The sequence below is a fragment of the Ambystoma mexicanum genome, chromosome 4q, assembly GCF_040938575.1.
Source record: "Ambystoma mexicanum isolate Mex_15411 chromosome 4q, UKY_AmexF1_1, whole genome shotgun sequence".
NCBI classification, from domain to species: Eukaryota; Metazoa; Chordata; class Amphibia; order Caudata; family Ambystomatidae; genus Ambystoma; species Ambystoma mexicanum.
The window spans coordinates 1,174,530,792-1,174,550,006 of record NC_090928.1 but is presented as its reverse complement, the minus strand read 5'-3'; the positions used below and the strand labels follow the sequence as shown (position 1 = coordinate 1,174,550,006).

General features: G+C 43.6%; 1 protein-coding gene across 1 annotated transcript in view; it reads right to left on the bottom strand.

Moving 5' to 3' along the window:
- Nucleotides 1–990: 990 nt before the first annotated feature.
- Nucleotides 991–19,215, bottom strand: part of KCNK16 (potassium two pore domain channel subfamily K member 16) — a 117,387-nt gene continuing 99,162 nt past the window's right edge. Inside the window, exons 3-5 of the mRNA XM_069608752.1 lie at nt 15,332–15,498; nt 3,586–3,751; nt 991–2,514 (exon numbers count right to left, since the gene is read on the bottom strand). Of these exons, the coding sequence (XP_069464853.1) occupies nt 2,258–2,514; nt 3,586–3,751; nt 15,332–15,498 (590 nt within the window). The 3' untranslated portion in view covers nt 991–2,257. The remainder of the gene's footprint in view (nt 2,515–3,585; nt 3,752–15,331; nt 15,499–19,215) is intronic.

The window sequence follows — 19,215 nt, the reverse complement described above, 5'->3', positions numbered from 1 at the left end:
CTGTGGTATATGGTCCACTGCAGCTAAGATCTGAGGTCCAACCATGTTAGAGGGAAACCAGAGCAAAATAAAATCAACATATTATGCAAATGACCTGAATATTTTTGAGCACCACTGCCTCATCTAGGTTCTGCGTATCCAATGAAAAGAGATGAAGAGCAAGGGAGCAGAGGATTGAATAACATTCCTGAAGAAGGCAGTCATTTCATTGGAGTCGTCTACCGTAAAAATAAAATCGAATTCCATAACAACAGGCTCGTCACTGGCTTCTAGTCATATGCACGGTTATCTCCAAAGTTATAAGACTTGTTTTCACACCTTTTGTGCCCCTTTTATTTATTTATTTATTATTATTATTTTTATTATTATTTTTTTAAATATATATATATATATATTTAATGCATTTTATTATTTTTTTTCTCAATATATTTTTCATTATTATTGTATGGATAATTGTCTATTGTATCTCTTTGTTACACTGATTTCTTCTGTTAATATTTAATAAATTGGTTAAAAAAAAAAATATAAGACTTGTTTTAAAATGTTTGTAGAGTTTGGAGCCCAGATACCCGGAAGATCCAGCCTTATATCCAGCCTTATATAGTCGCTGGCACTCTACGTTCTGGGACTAATATCCTGAAATCCAATTTTTTTAAACAAGAGGTAATCGTAGATTTTCTGTTGCAGCCCCTCGCTTATAGAATGCAATTAAAGTGGATAACTATCTGATTTTTCATAGTATCTGTTATCTTTTCATTTCTGCTTCCTGCAGTTTGAACTGACCCTGCCGTGCCAAAAATCCCTCGGAAAATCAAGTTCAGAAATGCAGCACAACTTTGGTGCATTGTTTTGGTTATGGCATATGACAATTACTAGTGTAGGAGCCCGAGCACAGGGGCCAAAGGGCAGGTTCTCATTGACACAGTAGCCTCTACTGCGCATGACAGCATCAGACAAACACATGGGGACAAACATACATCTGGCCTTTTATTATATTGTTAGATGTGCACTTTAGCATACACGAATTGGAACAGTGTGTTCTGCAAACACGTATTAAACATGTGAAGTGGTGTCCCCCACCCTCATCAACGGACTCAAGTCCACACTGGCAGCGCTACCCGTTCACGTGATTAGCTATGTACATGTGATTATGTATAATTCCAGGCCTAAGCAGTGTATGTTGGCTTTGCTGGTGCCCTAGTCCAGGTCCCTGGTTTCTGTATTCCACTGTCTCTCTTCCCTCTTCAGCCGGCGGCTCTCTCCCAGATAACCTTCAGCTATGCTAAAGGCCCCTATCCAGGCATTGCCTCTGTCTCCTGTATGCATCCTATGTATGCATTTTCTGGTAAAAATTACATCCATTTCTTCAATAAATAAAAAAATACAAACTGAATCACAAAGCACATAGTAAAACGTAAAGCTTTTCTACATTTCACTGAGATGACTGGACAAGGTGGTTTGTAAGAATGAGACTTACAGAAGGACCTTTTAAAAGTATCAGAAAGATAGACATTAAACATACAAAACTAGATGACGAGAGGGGATATCTGACATCCCATCCAACCCATAATGTATAGACGGGCCCCTGGGGCACCGATAAGCTTGGGTTACCCAGAGGATGAAAGAAGCATTCGAACGGCATTGAAAGCTTAATAATATGGGTCTCCAGCACTTAACATTCCAGTAAATTGGTATTTTGCATTTCTATACCCTTCTGTGCCACGGCTATTTGCACTTCAATGTCAAAGGTTCCAACACACACTTCATTAAAACCAATGGCGTAATATTGTGTCATTAGGGCGCTTCTGGTGGTCTTAATCGCCGCTTGTAATACTCTGTGAGGACACTCAGAGAGTAAACATTTGGATCAATTTCCTCACTTCTTCAGAACCCAGAAAATTCCATATGGAAAATCTCCTGTGATCAAAACCTGAGCCAAATTTTTTTTTAATGTTCATGTAAATACGTCCCGTAGGATAACCTGGTAGCCAATTTATTCACTTGTTGTCCTCTGAACCGGAAATGCCTACCATGTAAAGTTCATTTAGCCAAAGTCTGAGCCTCATCTTTCATTATCCATTTTTAAACTCCCATTAGCATTCTGTTTTTCTTTGTTTAAACTTAGAATTCATTTCATAGACCTTACATCTATTTTGTTTAAAATTGAAATGCCAGCTGAAAAATGTGCCTACTTCCAAAGTCTGAGCTTATTTTTATTTCCAGGGTAGGTCCCGAGAATTGGAATGTTGCCCTTATTCTAGCTGCGATAAACACTGTAGCGTCTAGAAGCCATATGGAGATCGATGCACTGGTTAGGCCGTTCCTCCAACTTGGAAACAGCGGCAACCTCCTCCAGTCTCACAGCCCGGGACTTATTGTTGCCGACGTGAACGCATTTTTCCATTAAGGTGGTTCCCAGGTTGAAGACTAGTGCCAGCCAAGCCAGTCCAAAAATGATCCAGATGGCAGCCAGGCTCCGGTAGACTGAGATGTAGTGCTTATTTGGATCAGTTCCTAGGAAAGCAATTGGAAGTAAAGAACTAGATTAGCTACAATGTGTTGACAAAAAACATTTACAGTTCTAAGGACTTTTGCATTTGGGTGAGGAAGGATAGCTCAAGGGCAACGTGTTTGTCTTGGAAGCAAGACAATGCAGCTCAACACAGGTTCGAATCCCAATCTCATTGGTATTAAGCGTGTTATAAATGAACAATTAAATAAATGCAGTCCCAGCACATTGTTAACACTATAGCCATAAGTCCTGCTGTATCGGGAAATACCACCCAGTAAGGGCCTGAAGACCACATTTACAGGTGTCACCAGGGCTTTTACAGTTGGAATCAGGGCTCAAGTAAAGGGTACACGGGGCTGGATGGAGGCCCACCACTTCTTTCAGGAGTCCCCCACCTTGATATTCTCATTTCAGGTGGCACCACATTCAATTAGTATGTTAATGAGTCACCCCCTTTTTTTTAGGACTTGACGGCTGGTTGGAATATCCCACTACTAGCACCCGGTGCCAAAGCACCCAGGTGATTTCTGTTCATTGAGGGAAAGGTAATCGTGTTCTGAGGGCAAAGAATTCTGAGCACAAACTTGGTTTCCTCTCTGGAAATACTAGAAGAACATGGCCACCGTGGGAATTGAAAGGGAGCGCCTCCACAAATTAAAAGACCCCTTTCTGTTTCCATTGTATTGGGATCGCCAAGCTCGGGAGCAAACAAACCAAACCACGATGGAAGGACGGCAGCTGCAAGGCTCCCGAGCATAAGGAATTAAACCAAAAAGGAGCACTGGTGTCGGCAGAGGATAGGCATTTTCCAGGCCCTGCCATAACAGTAATGGCTATAGGATGGCAACAGCTGTAAAAGGCTGTCTTTACCTGAGCAGATGATAGCAGTGCCTGGCGAATGTCTATCTAATACCTGTACATAAGCCACAACTGTTGGCTTTGTGAATGATCGCTTTCGACAGGACTTCAGTGCAAGGGACAGATATAGATCAAGTGCCTGAATGACTTGGTTAAGACATTTTTATTATAGCAGTAGTGCATTTACAGTCATCTCCAAAAGGCACACCACTCACCGAGTACAAAATCCCCAAATCCAATGGTACTGAGGGTGATGAAGGCAAAGTAGAAGCCTTGCCCGTAACTCCATCCTTCAATGTAACTGAAGATCATTGGGGGGAAGACGAGGAAGAGGAGGGTACCAGTTGTCAGGAAGAGCGCCACAGTCACCAGCTTCACCACCTTCTGTGAACAAAGAAAGTGAGAGAGCTCAGTAGTAAAGGGATCCAGCTCCCCAGATCCCTTCCTTGCAGATCTTACTTCTCCTTTCCTAAGCAGAACCTCCCCTCATCTGGATTTCAGTATCAGTCCGCCTTGCTCTTCTCACATCCACCACGATAAACTTTGATGTGTCGCAGTGGTAGAAGTGTACCGAAAAAAGTAGTGGTACTGTCGTCACGGCAGGGGAGAGGGTAGGTGTAACATGTGACAAGGTGTTGCGGCCAGGGCATTGCAATAGCTAAGTGACTAGTAACCGAGGCTCCTAGTACAACTTTACACTTTCACAGGGACATGAATGGACTCTATATAGAATGGTGAACATGGTCGCAAAAAGTAGCGGAATGGTAAACAGAAAAAAATAAAAGTAGTGGAACGCCGTTCCTGACCGTTCCCGCTTACTTCGATCACTGTATGTGTGTGTTCCCTGCAAAGGTTTACCGGGATAGTCTGGACCAAGTTCTGAGATATTAACATGGATGGTGCCTCTGGGGTGCTCATATTCTGGAGTAGTCTGGACCAAGTTCTGAGATATTAACATGGATGGTGCCTCTGGGGTGCTCATATTCTGGAGTAGTCTGGACCAAGTTCTGAGATATTAACATGGATGGTGCCTCTGGGGTGCTCATATTCTGGAGTGCAAGACGCAAGTGCAGCCAAAATGTTGGACACATATTTTAGAAAGACAGAGCTATAGGGGTGACACATTTTAGTATGGCATTCATATTCATACCAGAATACACACAGGCAAAATTGACTTTGGCAACAAACCTCAAGGCCCGCCAGCCTGGGGTACCGGGCCCGAGCAAAGTAGGGGCAATTACTGAGGACTCCAGGTTGTTACGAGCTGGCATAGCTTGCCCACAAGGACATTATAGCCATGTTACTGGGTGAGGGCTAGAGGCAGGTGTAGAGAATAAGGAGCAGTGCTGTGCGCCTAGGCACAGCTAACAACGAGTGCTTGTTCTGGCAGCCAAAACTTGTCATCTGTTATTCCCATTGGCTTCTATATTTAACCTCAGGGGGCCCTGTACTATTAGGAAGAAAAGGGGTGGATCAATACTTATATAACAAGACGTTTGCTCCTAATAGGTAGTTTCCAAGGTGATTTAAGCTCTGTTATTTCATCATCCTTACGTGGATGATGGCTACAGCACGCATACAGGGTGCTAATTATATTTACATTTCTTTGGAGGAGAAATATTTAGTTATACAACAGATGGGGCTAATGTGTAGGTGAAGCACATTGCAATTTGTTGAGAGAGCTGAATAAAGTAATATCTGATATGCTAAAAAGGTAGAGTGGTTGTTTTAATTGTTTTAGAGAAGAGTAGCAATAAGACCGATAGCAGAGATGAATAGTGAGGGTAATGTCAGTAGTGGGGGTTGGAGCCTACAAAAGTAGCAGTAAAAGAAAGAGAAGATAAGAGTAGACATAAAGCCAAAAGTGATAAAACAGCAGAGAGCAGAGAAGATTATCAATACGCCTGATATAGAGAAAGGTAGGGATGAATCTGATAGTGGAGAAGAGACGTTGCTAAGGGAACAGGAGGGCACTGATAGAATGGCTAGCAGAGACACACAGTGATAGTTCTGAGAGCAAAAGATCATGATAAGAGCGAGAGCCAGGAAGAGTAATGATGAGCCTTTGAAGATAGAGAGTTGATGGCGGAGAAGAGATGTTGCGAAGGGAACAGGAGTGCACTGATAGAATAGTTAGCACAGACACATAGGGATAGTTCTGAGAGCAAAAGATCAATATAAGAGTGAACGCTGGGAAGAGTAACAATGAGCCTATGAAGATAGAGAGTTGATAGCAGAGAATTGTACCTGGAGAGCAGGTATGGATGGAGGAGGTCAAAAAGAACAGAGGGTGCCCAAATAAATGTAAGAAGATATGGAGAAGATTGGAAAATCGGTTCCATGTCATTTCGCCAACACCCGTTTTTACAACAGGTGTTTCGCCGCAAGAGTTTTTATGAAAAAACTCATCGAAATTCTTTTACAATGATTTTTGGGGGGTTGCCCCTCCAAGCCCCTCTTCGTTTTACTATTTTTTTTTAAAAATCCATTCCCCCACCACAACCCTTTATTTGCCCCCCCAAAAAAATGTGCAGAGTTTTTTCGTACAAAAAAACTCACGCAGCAAAACACCCGCCATGATAACTGGTGTCGACGAAAGGGCGCCATACCGGAAAATCACCACCTCTGAGAGAAGCAAGCGGGAAGGTCGGAAAAGTGAGTGGGCTTTTAGGTCTAAAGCAAAACAAAAGTTTCCTTTTGTTTATGACTGACAAGGCCCATTTGACTTACTGTGCCTGCTCCTGCCTGATGACCATCATATACAGAGGGGATTTGATTTGTGTGAATGGGAGGAGTGACTGCTTCATTTCACTTCCAGACTGTGGGAGCTTTATCACATGATTTCTTCTTTTTTTTGGTTTTGTTATGAATGCAAACGGTTTATTTGATAAGAGGTCGGTGAGCGGACAGAAGTAGCGAGGGGAATGTGAGCGGAGACGAGTAGTGACAAGGCTTGAGCAAAGAGAAGCAGGGAAGAGGCTGTCAGTGGAGAGGGATAATGATGGACTGTGAGCAGAGACAAGACGTGATGAGGTTGCGAGCAGAGAAGGGTTTCAAAGCAATGTGAACCAGGACGAGTTGTCAAGACACTGAGGGCAGAGTTTATAGATATATATGCGTGCGCGTGTGTATATATACACATATATATATATATATATATATATATATATATATATATATATATATATATATATATATATATCTCACTTAAGACACACATTGATGAAATTCATATGGTTTGCGATGGCAATATCTCCAATTTAAATATGTATCTTCAGAACCTGAAAAGCCTTCCCTATCACTGTGATGTCTTCATTTTGTTGAAGACACTACTGTTCCAACTGGATGTGTTTAATTTGTTGCATCATTCTGGGTGATTTAAAGCAAATGCATGGTGAGATTTGTCGGTATTATTGTAGTTGGGGCAGATCTTTTGTAGTGTATACCAAGATCTTTTGATATGAGTGTTTCCTCACTTAGGCCATGCCATCATGATCACTCATATCATGTTTACTTAAACTGTGCGTTAATCGAGATTGACCCTTTCAGCTGCGTGCTCACCCACTGGCTTCTATCGCTGGCCTGGATCGGAGAATGATGCTTCCCTGCACAACCATATCTCCGGGGGATCTGTTGCTGCTCCCGGTGCTCTGACGGTTCTCCAAAGGTGCCCGCTGCGTATCTCCAGCTCTTGCGCCATGCGGTATGTGACTATTGCATTTGCTAGCTGCCGCATGGATGTGCCTGTTCTCTCGACTTCCTCCGGCACAATCCTCTACCGTTCTGTCTACATTTTGAGTGTTGATGCCATTTTTAAATGTCTTGCACACTCGTGATTCAACCAAACAACTAGTCTGCATGTTCACTTTTAGGTTTCTTGCAATCCGCATCAACTCCTTCCTCCTCTTCCTCGTCTCTGTACTTGAAGCTTTATGGGAGTTGAAGTCCATAGAGGTCATGGGATTTCTAAATTGATATTATTTAGAAGTCTTACTTAGAAAAATATCAGAAACAGGAGATGTTGTAGGTGTATTATGTATGTTTGAGGCATGAATGGAACTCTGTCTAGAGTGACTTAAAGGAAAAGGTTTCTGCATTCTACAATAAGGAGGATTTGTGGGGTGACAACAAGCCATCTAACATGTGGGTATTATAAGATCTTTTTCAGGGAGAGGAGGCTAATACTGCATCTCTTCCAATGGAGTCACCACCTCCCCTTGGCAGTCATCTCCTCCCATCTGATCATTCCTCATATTACCACCCCCAGGGTAAGGATCAGGTAATGGCTGCCGTCCACTGGGCATATGAGTTGAGGTAATCGCCAGGGAGTCAGTGATGACTCCACAGGATTCATCACATACCCTTCCCCTAAAGATCCGGCCTCCCGTTCTAGGGCAATTGGTTTTATGAAAAACAATAGTCTCCCCCATATAGGGAAGAGGTTCTTTACTATGGGTTTCCCACTCCCAAATGGGGTTTGTTAAAGGAAATCCCTCCTTTTCCTTCAAAGAATATGGTGGAGAGATTTTATTGGAGTTAATTTGGGTCTCTTTAGATAATCTTGAAATGAGAGTATCATTGTGCATTTTGATTCTAATATGGGCTTCTCGGGCGGCCCACTGGTCAAAGTGTGAAACATCACTTCCCAAAAGTAGTTGGGCTGGTAAATCGGGAACTACAGCCACCAACAAATCTAAACTTCTTCTTATGATCCTAATATGGATTTGGTTTGTGGATGTCCCTCCTTATGGCCTTGAATGCAACCTATATACTTTTGTCCAGTTGGTTTCCACTCCTGGGGAAGTAAGTCAGTCCTTACTTCCCCTGCTCCCCGTATATAGTTGGGACCATATAATATTTCCCTGTAGTACAACTGGGATTTTATACATGTTTTTGTCCCCGGTATAGAGTATGATATTGGATTTCCCTTGAGGCAATATTTATCTAGAAAGAGAAGATACAGTGCTTGCATAGGAGAACTCAGTATCTGATTTAATTTATTGTTTTCCTGACAGTTTGGGGATTTCTGGCCTGTTAGATGGACAATGGTGTGTGAGGTGTCTCGGACATCTGCAAATACAGCATTCTAGTTCTGGAGGGTAGCAATTTCTAGTGGACCCATATTCTTCCCAAGAGGGATGATTCCTCCTCAGAATGTGAAGCAGCAACCATTTTAACTTCAGGTGTAATTTGTTCTGAGAAAACCCTTTCAAATAGGTTAATACACTGGGAGACTTAGCTCCCTTCCATAATGTGTCTTCTTTAGTTGGTTTACAATCTGTCTCTTTTCTCAATGGGTATTAAAAGGTTTCTGGGGTATCATGTCTCGGGTATTCTCAGTACTTCACTCGGGTAGATGGTGCACATAAAACTTCATGTACCAGATTCCCACTATCTGGGCCCTATTGATTTTCACAGGAGTTGATTAAAAAAAATAAACCTCAGTTCTTCTCCACAAGAAAAAAGAGGTAACATTTTTAACTTCCCTTCTTTACAGGGGATAACACAGATGGACAAACGGATGGGAAAAGCTATCCTCAACTGCAAAGAAATCATCATTTTATCTTTTCCACGTACCAGACAATCTTGGGGACAAAAAAGATGGTAAATGTTGCCCTCCACAGTTTTTCTAGATGTTAAAATAGCTTGATTGGATAAGAGTTGGAAGACAACCCCCACGTTAGAGTGTAAGGGAGGAAAGGCCTCATGATCTTTTCTTGTAGATCCCAGTGTATTTGCAGAACAAAAACCTGCTTAGATTCTCCCTTAGGAACAGAAGTTACAGAAATAGTTTCTATCTCAGTTCCTCGAGTGCAGGACTAATTAGTGGGAGAGGTATTACTGTCCCACTCTTGATATCACAAATGCGGGGCTGGTGTTTACTCTACTCATGTGGGATCCCCAGTGAATCTGATCCCCCTCTGACACCATATATGAGAAATCAGAAATGAGAGGCAGACGCAGACCCAGAAATGCAGCTCTATCCCTATTCTAAGGAGAGATTCCCTACCTTGGAAACTAAAACTAAAGATCAATCCATCTCAAGTCATTAAACATATAAACTGTCCTTGTGTCCAAAGCATTCTAATCTGGCCCTCAGACTAGAAATGAACAACTAAGTGTGCAAGAAAATGTCTCTGACTTTATGGTTGAAAAAAAGTGCTCATGATCAAAGTAAATAGATAGATCCAACAGAAAAGTTGTTTCCAAGGAGAAACCCTTGGATCCAGAGGGTGGATCCCTTCCCCTGGATATTTCGGTAGAATGGCAAAAGTGTCTCTTCCAAACAACAGTTTCTTGATGTTTAGGTAGGTTGGCAAAAGTATCTCTTTCAAACAACACATTGACATCTCACACATAGTGCCTTGTTCAGGTTCTGTCGTTGCACTTTATCTTGCCGGTATTCAAACATACTTAATTCATTCACTTTTTTATGTGCCCCAGGGTCCCCAATGGCTCTGGGAAGACTCACAGGTTATTTGCAGCATCTGCGACCTATATCTGCGAACTACAGCATGTCTCGCGGTGAAACTTCCTTCGTGCTGCAGCCCTTCTCCCAGCAGGTCTTTCAGCTCAGCGCTCACCAGCCGCCTTCTCTCGCTGGCCTGGATCGGAGAATGTTGCTTCCCTGCACAACCATATCTCCGGGGGATCTGTTGCTGCTCCCAGTGCTCTGACGGGTCTCTAAAGGTGCCCGCTGCGTATCTCCAGCTCTTGCGCCATGCTGGTATGTGACTCTTACGTTTGTAAACTGCTGCATGGATGTGTCTGTACTCTCGACTTCCTCCGGCACGGCCCTCTCCCATTCTGTCTCTATTTTGAGTGCGGAAGCCATTTTTAAATGTCTCGGCACTCGTAATTCAACCAACCAACTAGTCTGCATATTCAGATTTAGGTTTCTTTCAATCTGCATCAACTCCTTTCTCCTCTTCCTCGTCTCAGTACTTAAGGCTTTATGGGAGTTGAAGTCCATAGAGATCATGGGATTTCTAAATTGATGTTGTATAGAAGTCTTACTTAGAAAAACATCAGAAACAGGGGATGTTGTAGGTTAGAGGCATGAATGGAACCATGTCTAGAGTGACTTAAAAGAAGGGGTTTCTGGGTTCCACAATAAGGAGGATTTGTAGGGTGACAACAAGCCATCAAAAACTTGGATATTATAAGATATTTTTCAGTGAAAGGAGGAGAATACTGCATCTCTTCCAATGCAGTCACCACCTCCCCCGGCAGTCATCTTCTCCCATATGATCCTCCCTCCTATTACCGCCCCCAGGGTCAGGATCAGGTAATGGCGGTCGTCCCCTGGCCACATTGGAGAAGATCATCGTCGGGGAATTAGTGATCACTCTGCAGAAGTCATCACACAGTGGAGTTGTTTTAAAAACTATCTCCAGATGTTTTATATGACAGTGTGCATTTGTTCCTGACTTGTCGTCTATAGGTTAGAAAACGTGAATGTTGTCTTCTTACAGGATTACCAAAAACATGAAGCATTAGCAATACAACAATATACGTTAACATCTTGTGACGTAGCTAATGAACATTTATTTAGGTTTCTCATCTTTACTTGTTGGATTTTGTTGTAAGCTCTAATTGGCGGTTCAGTAAAACTGGTGGTGATTTTGTTACCACCAGAAAAGTGGCAATAATGAAATGACATACATGAAAGCTGGAGAAACATCATCAGCGTTTGGTAACATACTTATAGCGTGTTGTACTGCAGTCTGTATACATTAGTAAACATTAGTAAATAAGTCCTGAATATTCTCTTGCTTTAAGCAGCTCTTTTATTGTTGCTGTTTATGAATCATTGTTTGAGTGGCAGAATCTGGTGGCCAATGCAGTTCAGACACTGCATCCATCCTCAGGGCAGATTCTGCCAATGGTTGGCGCAATAGATCTGATGACCACACCCTGTGGTACTTTTCTTCCCAAGCAATGTCAAGTGTGATGTGATTAGAGGAATCTAACTCTCTGCATGCCTCCTTCCTCCAGCAACATAGGAAAAAACAAAAGTGTTCGTCTAGCGGAGTAAGCAAGAAAATATTCAGGACTTATTTGCAAATGTTTATTAATGTATGAAAACAGCAGTAGCACAAACTACAAGGGTGTTACCAAACGCGTTTGTATATGATTCATTCCTGAAACAGTGCATTCCAGGTTTTTTGGTAGACACCAAATACAAAGCGTAAATAATCATTGAAACACTTTGTTGAACTAGAGGGGGTGTTAGGGATAATTCTCATTCTATGGCTAATTTCCCTCACCTAGTGAGTCCCCCAGCAGCGTTGCTGGATTTCTGGAGTTTATTTTTCCACCTGGTAAGAGTGTGAGCCTTTTTCCAACTCTTACATGTGTTTTGCCATGTGTATTTATACCGTTTGTGTGATCTTGGGCTCTGGAGTACACCACTCCATGAGCCCCACTTTTTGTGTGTGTTGCACAGCACCTTCAGTGCAGTGACACAGGGTTGTCTTTGAGACTTCCCACTGACTGCCTATTTCTGGGGCTGACTACTGTCCCCCAGAAACAGGTAAAGTTGCCATTTACTTTATGTAGTCATTTAAAACTGCAGACCCAGTACACCCCATCTTACATGGAGTACTGGAAAGGGTTAATTCCTATCCATTTTTGTCTGTGCCTCTCTGAGCTTTGTTTCGCTCTTTTAACATTTAGACTTGGCTGGTGGCAGTGTTATCTACCCTAACGTTTCTGCCGCGATTATACTATATAAACGTGGTACTGTTCCAGGCTATTATTTTAGCCTCAAACATAAACCCGCTTGACCAAATACTCTTTCTTTTGGCTCCGGTTCGGTTTATTCACCATTTCTTTTTGTTAAAGTCCTTCTTGTGTTTTACTTTGCGCGGCAAACCAGGTTTGCCTTCTTTGTTCATCGACTTTTGGCGAGCTTCTCCGAAGAAGCCCTCGTTTTGGCGCCTGGGTGTCTAGGTGGGCTGAATGTGAGGGAGGGCTGTAGACTCCCACTGCACAAGGTCTCCTTGGAAACCCAAGGCGCACTTTGCGTCCATTGGCTGGAGGGGTTTTCCGGGCCAGACAACCCCCCTGCTGTGTGATTGACAGCCAGGCTGTGTGAATGGGGAATTTTCGCATAAAAGGCAGGACTCTTGGGCTGGAAGTCAGAGTTGCCACTGGAACTGCAAGGAACTGAAGAGAAGCGGAGAAGAAGACGGCTTCTGCAACTACAGAGTCCCGGTGAAGCCCTGCTGCAGTCCTGAGCTATCTACCCTTCAACGACAAGAGAAGATCCAGTCCGGAGTCTTCTTCCCTTGAGCCTGGTGGGGTCAACCAGCTCACCTTCCACAGTCAGAAGATCCTCTTCTCGGTCAAAATCGCTGCACACTGCTGTAGTGGTCTGGATAGCCACCTGATGAGCCTCTCCTGTTTTAAGGAACGCACCTTTTATTCACCGTTGCTTTTGCTGCTGCTGGCTTCATCCCTGGGTAGTGCAGATCGCTCCAGACGTCCTCCTTCTTGTCTCCATGACTGAAGCTCCAGGAACCGTGAGTCCGCAGGAACTACCAGGAACAACTGCCATAGCACCAGCTCTTCTTCAGCCGAATAAGGTACTGTGTCCAGCTTCGAGGAATTGGGGTGAACCCTTTTTCCTCACCCAAGGCTTGCCCTTGTCTTCCTTCCCTTTTTATAACTTTTGCTTCCTTTTTTGACAATATCTAAGTACTCCTGGCAATCTCGAATCGTGAACTGTACAATCGTGTGATCTTCGGCAACAGGAACCCTGTATGACTTGACACTGGTGCAGACCTATTGACTTTTATTCACTTGTAGAAAAGTGTCCTCTGATTCTATCTGCCTTGACAAAAGTATTGCCTATGATTTTTATCCCCAACTCTCTTGTGTTGATTCATGTGCTAAGTGTGTATTAACTCCGGTAACATTTCTTCCCGCGGGTACGCTTATCTTTAGTAAGACCGAACTGTCGTTACTGTCAAAAAGTGATCGCATCTGTACCCCCGGTAACATCGTTGTTTCACAACACTGGTCTGTCAAAACAAAAGGTGCTTACCTTAAATTGTAATGCACAAAGTGAATTGGTTGTGTGTAGTGTATTTTACGTGTGGCTTTAATTTAAAAGAAGTGAAGTGTTTTGTGAACAGATGGTCTAGAAATAAATGTACTTTTACTTTTTAACCAAAAACCTTGAGCCAGTGTTTGCTTGAGTCACAGTAATTGTAGTCCTTTGTGTAATCTCTGCTACTGCTCATATACTCTTGAGATAAGCCTGGCTGCTCAGTCACTGCTACCACTTTAACAGTGTAGTACAGGCTTGTACCAAAGGTGAACTTGTATTACCACTTGTAGTCTTAATTGTGTGTAGTGGTCCCTATGGGCACTGCACAGGATTCTGACTAACAGGCGGTGCCCTCCCCGAACACACACTAACGTACAATAATCAAATTACTGCCACTGTCTTACCTCACTGCCAAGCTCATAATGTGTCCCATTGTATCTTTAGCTTATTTTGGCGTTGCAGCTTTATTTACTGTGCCTGTTAACATCAATCAGTATTGACTGACATGCGACATACAAATGTTTTCAATAAAGACTTTTTTCCTATCACTGATGGCAATTCCAGTTATTTCACTGTGGGACCAAGAGTCATGTGATGCATGTTCTTCTACCCCTATGATGTTGGTGCCTTTAGACCACGTAGGGGACATAACCTCATAGTATGAGATACTTCAGTGCCTCAACAGTGTCAAGAGGAAATTCTGCTTTCATCATGTTCTCCAAAATCCATGCATTTAGGAAATAAAGTGAACATTGTAAGTTCATACAGAGGTCAAAAAGGAGTTTTAAGCAATGACATCAATTCCAGGAATTTCATGTCTGTTGTTCAACAGAGTGTGTTCTAAGTGTAAATCTTGGACGTCTGTAAGAGAGCAAACCAGGGGAGTGCGTTTTTAGTGTAAACCTTGATCTTCTGTAAGAGGGCAAACCAGGGGAGTGCGTTCTTAGTGTAAACCTTGATCTTATGTAAGAGAGCAAACTAGGGGAGTGCATTCTTAGTGTAAACCTTGATCTTCTGTAAGAGAGCAAACCAGGGGAGTGCGTTCTTAGTGTAAACCTTGATCTTCTGTAAGAGAGCAAACCAGGGGAGTGCGTTCTTAGTGTAAACCTTAATCTTCTGTAAGAGAGCAAACCAGGGGAGTGCGTTCTTAGTGTAAACCTTGATCTTATGTAAGAGAGCAAACCAGAGCAAACCAGGGGAGTGCGTTCTTAGTGTAAACCTTGATCTTATGTAAGAGAGCAAACCAGGGGAGTGCGTTCTTAGTGTACACCTTGATCTTCTGTAAGAGAGCAAACCAGGGGAGTGCATTCTTAGTTTACTCCTTGATCTTCTGTAAGAGAGCAAACCAGGGGAGTGGTTCTTAATGTAAACCTTGATCTTCTGTAAGAGAGCAAACCAGGGGAGTGCGTTCTTAGTATAAACCTTGATCTTCTGTAAGAGAGCAAACCAGGGAAGTGCGTTCTTAGTTTACTCCTTGATCTTCTGTAAGAGAGCAAACCAGGGGAGTGGTTCTTAATGTAAACCTTGATCTTCTGTAAGAGAGCAAACCAGGGGAGTGTGTTCTTAGTGTAAACCTTGATCTTCTGTAAGAGAACAAACCAGAGGAGTGATTCTTTGTTTCTGCTTTAAGGGGTTTGTCATAGTGAGGTTGCGGCTAGGTAGCAAATCAGAGCTGTACAAGAAAGGGTGCATACAACAGAACAGGGTCAGGAAGGAGAAGGATGGCTCTGGCCGGATGCACAGGTCGGCAACTGATTATTAGTATTATTATTAGGTTATATATTGAGTGTGATCCTTGCATCAATCCAGGAAGCAACAGAGAACTTCATAAGTCAATCTGATAATGGAAACAGAAAAGCACATGCGACACAACCCAGAAAAGACCCTTGAAAGAGTTGCCTTACCCCAGGCTGTCCAGGCCGCTGCACACATCTCTCAAGTGCAATCAGGTGGAGGTTAAGACCTTTTCCCAACTGGTTCAGGAAGGCCAGATTAAGCGGGATGCCGAGCAAGGCATAAAAGACACAGAAGACTTGGCCGGCCACTGTGCTGGGATACAAATTACCATAACCTGCAAAGAAGCACAAGCATCTTTTAGGTGGGGAGGTCATTCATATCATCATTGTTTGGGAATACCATGGTGCCAAAATTGCCATGGCCTATATTTCAAACGTCAATTGCAAGCATCATCATAACAGTATGGTTAAACACATCTTTCCATGTCTACATTCTTGGTAGCAAGGGTGGCAGACAGGGTTGCACTGCGGTGCAAGAAATGCGTGTATGAAGAACGATGCATATTACTGGACATCGCTAGACACTGTTTAAATAGAATCAGCGTGATGTACAATGCTCAGGTGTTATGGATGATCATGTACAGTCATACACCTTTAAGTGCACCATGAGGAATGGGATGAAGTACCCCTCCTGTACATTATGATTGTATTTCAAGACACTGAAGAGTTGTGTAACACAATATGGGAACCGCGACTAAAGCGGTGTTACATTCTAAGATCGCAGGAACTCCAGGGTGATTTGTATTTTCGCAATGTATGATGGGGTATTTTATTCTAAATAATACATGTGCACAACATAATTTCATTAATGCTTAATTACTTGCTCACTCGAAAACCAAGAGATAGGGCCTCATTATAGGGACGGCGGTGGACCAAGGTGCTATTGGCACCTTGCTCCATGCCGGTAAAATACCGGCACCGCCTTGGTGGAAAGGGGAATTACCCCCCTATTGCAAGGTTGGTGGGGCGGTAATTCCCCCTTCCCCATTCCCATTTTTGCCCCATAGGGCATAATGGGAATGGGAAAGGTGCTATTTACGGCACCGCAAATTGCGGTACCGTAATTAGCTCCCTGGTCCCTTTGCAGGTTGGTTTTTAACGCCTGCAAAAAGCAGGCGTTAAATTCTCCAACCCGCAAAGGGACCTCGTAGTAAGGCAGTAAGGGTTAACGGTCACCGGTACCATTAACGGGGACCGTTAACCCTTACCGCCGTCCGTGTAATGAGGCCCATAGTCTGGTAGGTGACATTTGGAGTAAATGCAAATGTTTACTAGGTAAAAAAATAACTAATAGCTTGTAATATGTTTAAAATAACTATTTTAAATGGTTCAGTAAAACCCATTGAAAGCCAGCTTCAGGTTTAAGAGTAATGGGTACAGGCAGAGAGCCCATTTCTACTGTACTAAACTTAAACAGTGCAGTACATGAACATACTACCATACATGTCTCATCATTTATCAACTAATGACTGTCAATAAATAAAGAATACAAGGACCTGAAAGGCCAGTGTATGCTTTCATATAGTTTATTGGCAGCTGAAATGTTGCCTAGGGAGCTGCCTTTCACAGAGTGTGCCAGCCCTGGCAGCAGGCATCGCGCAGCGTAATGGAAGTAACATAGTGGTGTCCTTTTCTTATTAAAGATGTAATCTGCAATCTAAAACTTGAATATAGTCCACTGAAGTATTCCTGGTAGACCTCTGCAGCACTTGGATTGTCTATAATGTCACTCGGAACCCGGAGGTGAAATGAACCATGTGCCATTCTACAATGTAATGCTTCATCCACCCTGCCCCCCCCCACCCCCTCTGAATCCCCTTTTCACTCCTGCACTGTCCCCATAGACCAGCCGTCCATGGGGAGGAAGGATAAGGGAGGCATTAGGAGTGCACGTTCTGATTACCTGCACTGAGCCACCCGCTGGGTGCACTTTTGATTACCTGCACTTCTCCCCCCTCCCACCCCCCCCTTGCACTTCTCGCCTTCCCCTTCCCTGCGCTTGAGTGATCTGAATGACACAAGGCCTAGTAAGATCGTTGTTTTGTCCTCCCTCTGTTTGCACCTCCTTGTCTTGTTGCGCCAGGAAACACTTGAGTACAGGCGTGTTATAAATGCCATATCATATCATAATAGAATAAGACTTCCACATTCCAGGGGCATAACCTTGCAGCAGAAGGATACAGCATTTGGAAACGTCTTTATGCAAATGCCCAGCATAGCTATCCAACCGGTAGTGCTCATTCACTTGAGCATGCAAGAGAGGGCCTTGCTTCTAAGAGCTTTGCAGGGAGGTGATCACCACCAGGCACTGAAAACTGAAAAAGGGGCAATATTTCAAACTGGTTCTAAAGGCTGCTAAAACACACAAGAATATTGTAATTAAACGTGTGACTTATGTAAATGTATGCAAAATGGTGTGCATGTAATAACAATACGTTAATACAGTTATTGACCTACTTTCACTTGTGCTTGTTTACCGCTGCTGTCTTTCCTGAATGTGGAAAGCACTGCCTGGAGCTCATATTTATGCCTGAAAAGCTTTATAGTTGGACCAGATTTCTAGGCAAGTGGTCGGTAGTCGGCACGTTGCATGTGCATTCCCACGTTGCTGCAAACCAAGCACATGCACACAGTAGGAAGTACATTTTGCAATTTTCTGTGGTGCATGAGCTCATTAATATGGGTGCATATTACGCACTCTGTTTTTCTCATCTACTCTTCCTGCTAATCTCCAGGCAATTTGCAGTATTTTTGACCTCAGTGGCATCGAAAACCCATTAACCAATAAGTCAATGGCCCTCATTACGAGCATGGCATGGTACCGTACTTCCCGGACCACCATACTACAGGCTCTGCTCGCGGGAACCGTTTCACCCGCCAGGTTTTTCCTGGCGGGTTTACCAGCACCCGCAAGCAGAGCACATCGGATGCACCGGCACGGTGCATTCGACGTCTCCATCCCCATTCAGCCCTAGTGCGCAGAATGGGGATGGGGAGGCCCTTGATTCCGGCACCCGAAAATGGCCTAGTACCGGGTCCGCCGAGCTCGGCGTGACCCGGTTCTTGTCCATTCACGAGTGCCGGAAAAAATGCAACGCTGGCGGTGGCCGAATGCAGTCTGTAATCTCTGGTATAGACCACACTTCAAGCAGTCTGATTGGACAGCAGCCCGACAAGCAGCACAGAAACAGTTGTTTCAGCTGTGTAAAGGCGTAGAGCAGCGCGTGAAGTGCAATTCTCCAAACTAACAAACAGCAACGAAACACAAAAAGTGTATTATTACTAGTTCCACATTAAATTAACATTACAAGTTACTTGTGAGAGCTCATTTTTTCTTTTCTCACGAAGAAAACACGATTTTACTTGTACAGCTCCATGTTCTAGCAGCCGTATGGACCGCGAGAGGGGTCATTATCGCTTGGGATAATGATCCTTCCGCAACCTATGGTGTTCGGCTTCAGCTCAGGAAATAACTGAAGGGCTGGTCATTATCCCACAATAATGGCCCATCTCTCATCTATAAGGTTTAATTCTTACTGATCTTAGAACCATTAGCCTCATTGCCCATGTAGGTAGTGTGATAAATGGCCCAGCTTCCACAGGCCACGCCTCTCTTTCAGCAACTCCAGCCTTGTTTCTGTTGTTACTCAGTAGATGAAACAAGTCGGGATTGAGTAACGGGTCATGGGAGGGAAGGTTTGGGTAGGAGATTTAGCAGTTAGTGAAGCGTGAAAGAATAATCACTTTTTCTCCCTTGGCCTGTACAGTGAAATGCAAAGAAGTACTGCTCACCATGTTCTGTACATTCAAGGAGTGCCGTTCATCGACAGCTGTAGTATCAGCCGACACACAGTGCACAATTTTCCCACTGTCTCGTCGAGTGACCTCTGCTTGATTTATTGCATCTCCCCCATTGCCGATATACCCAGAGAGGAAGAGCCTGCGCCTGTCCAGTGTCTCCACCGGGTGGCGCTAAACATAAACCGTGCTGC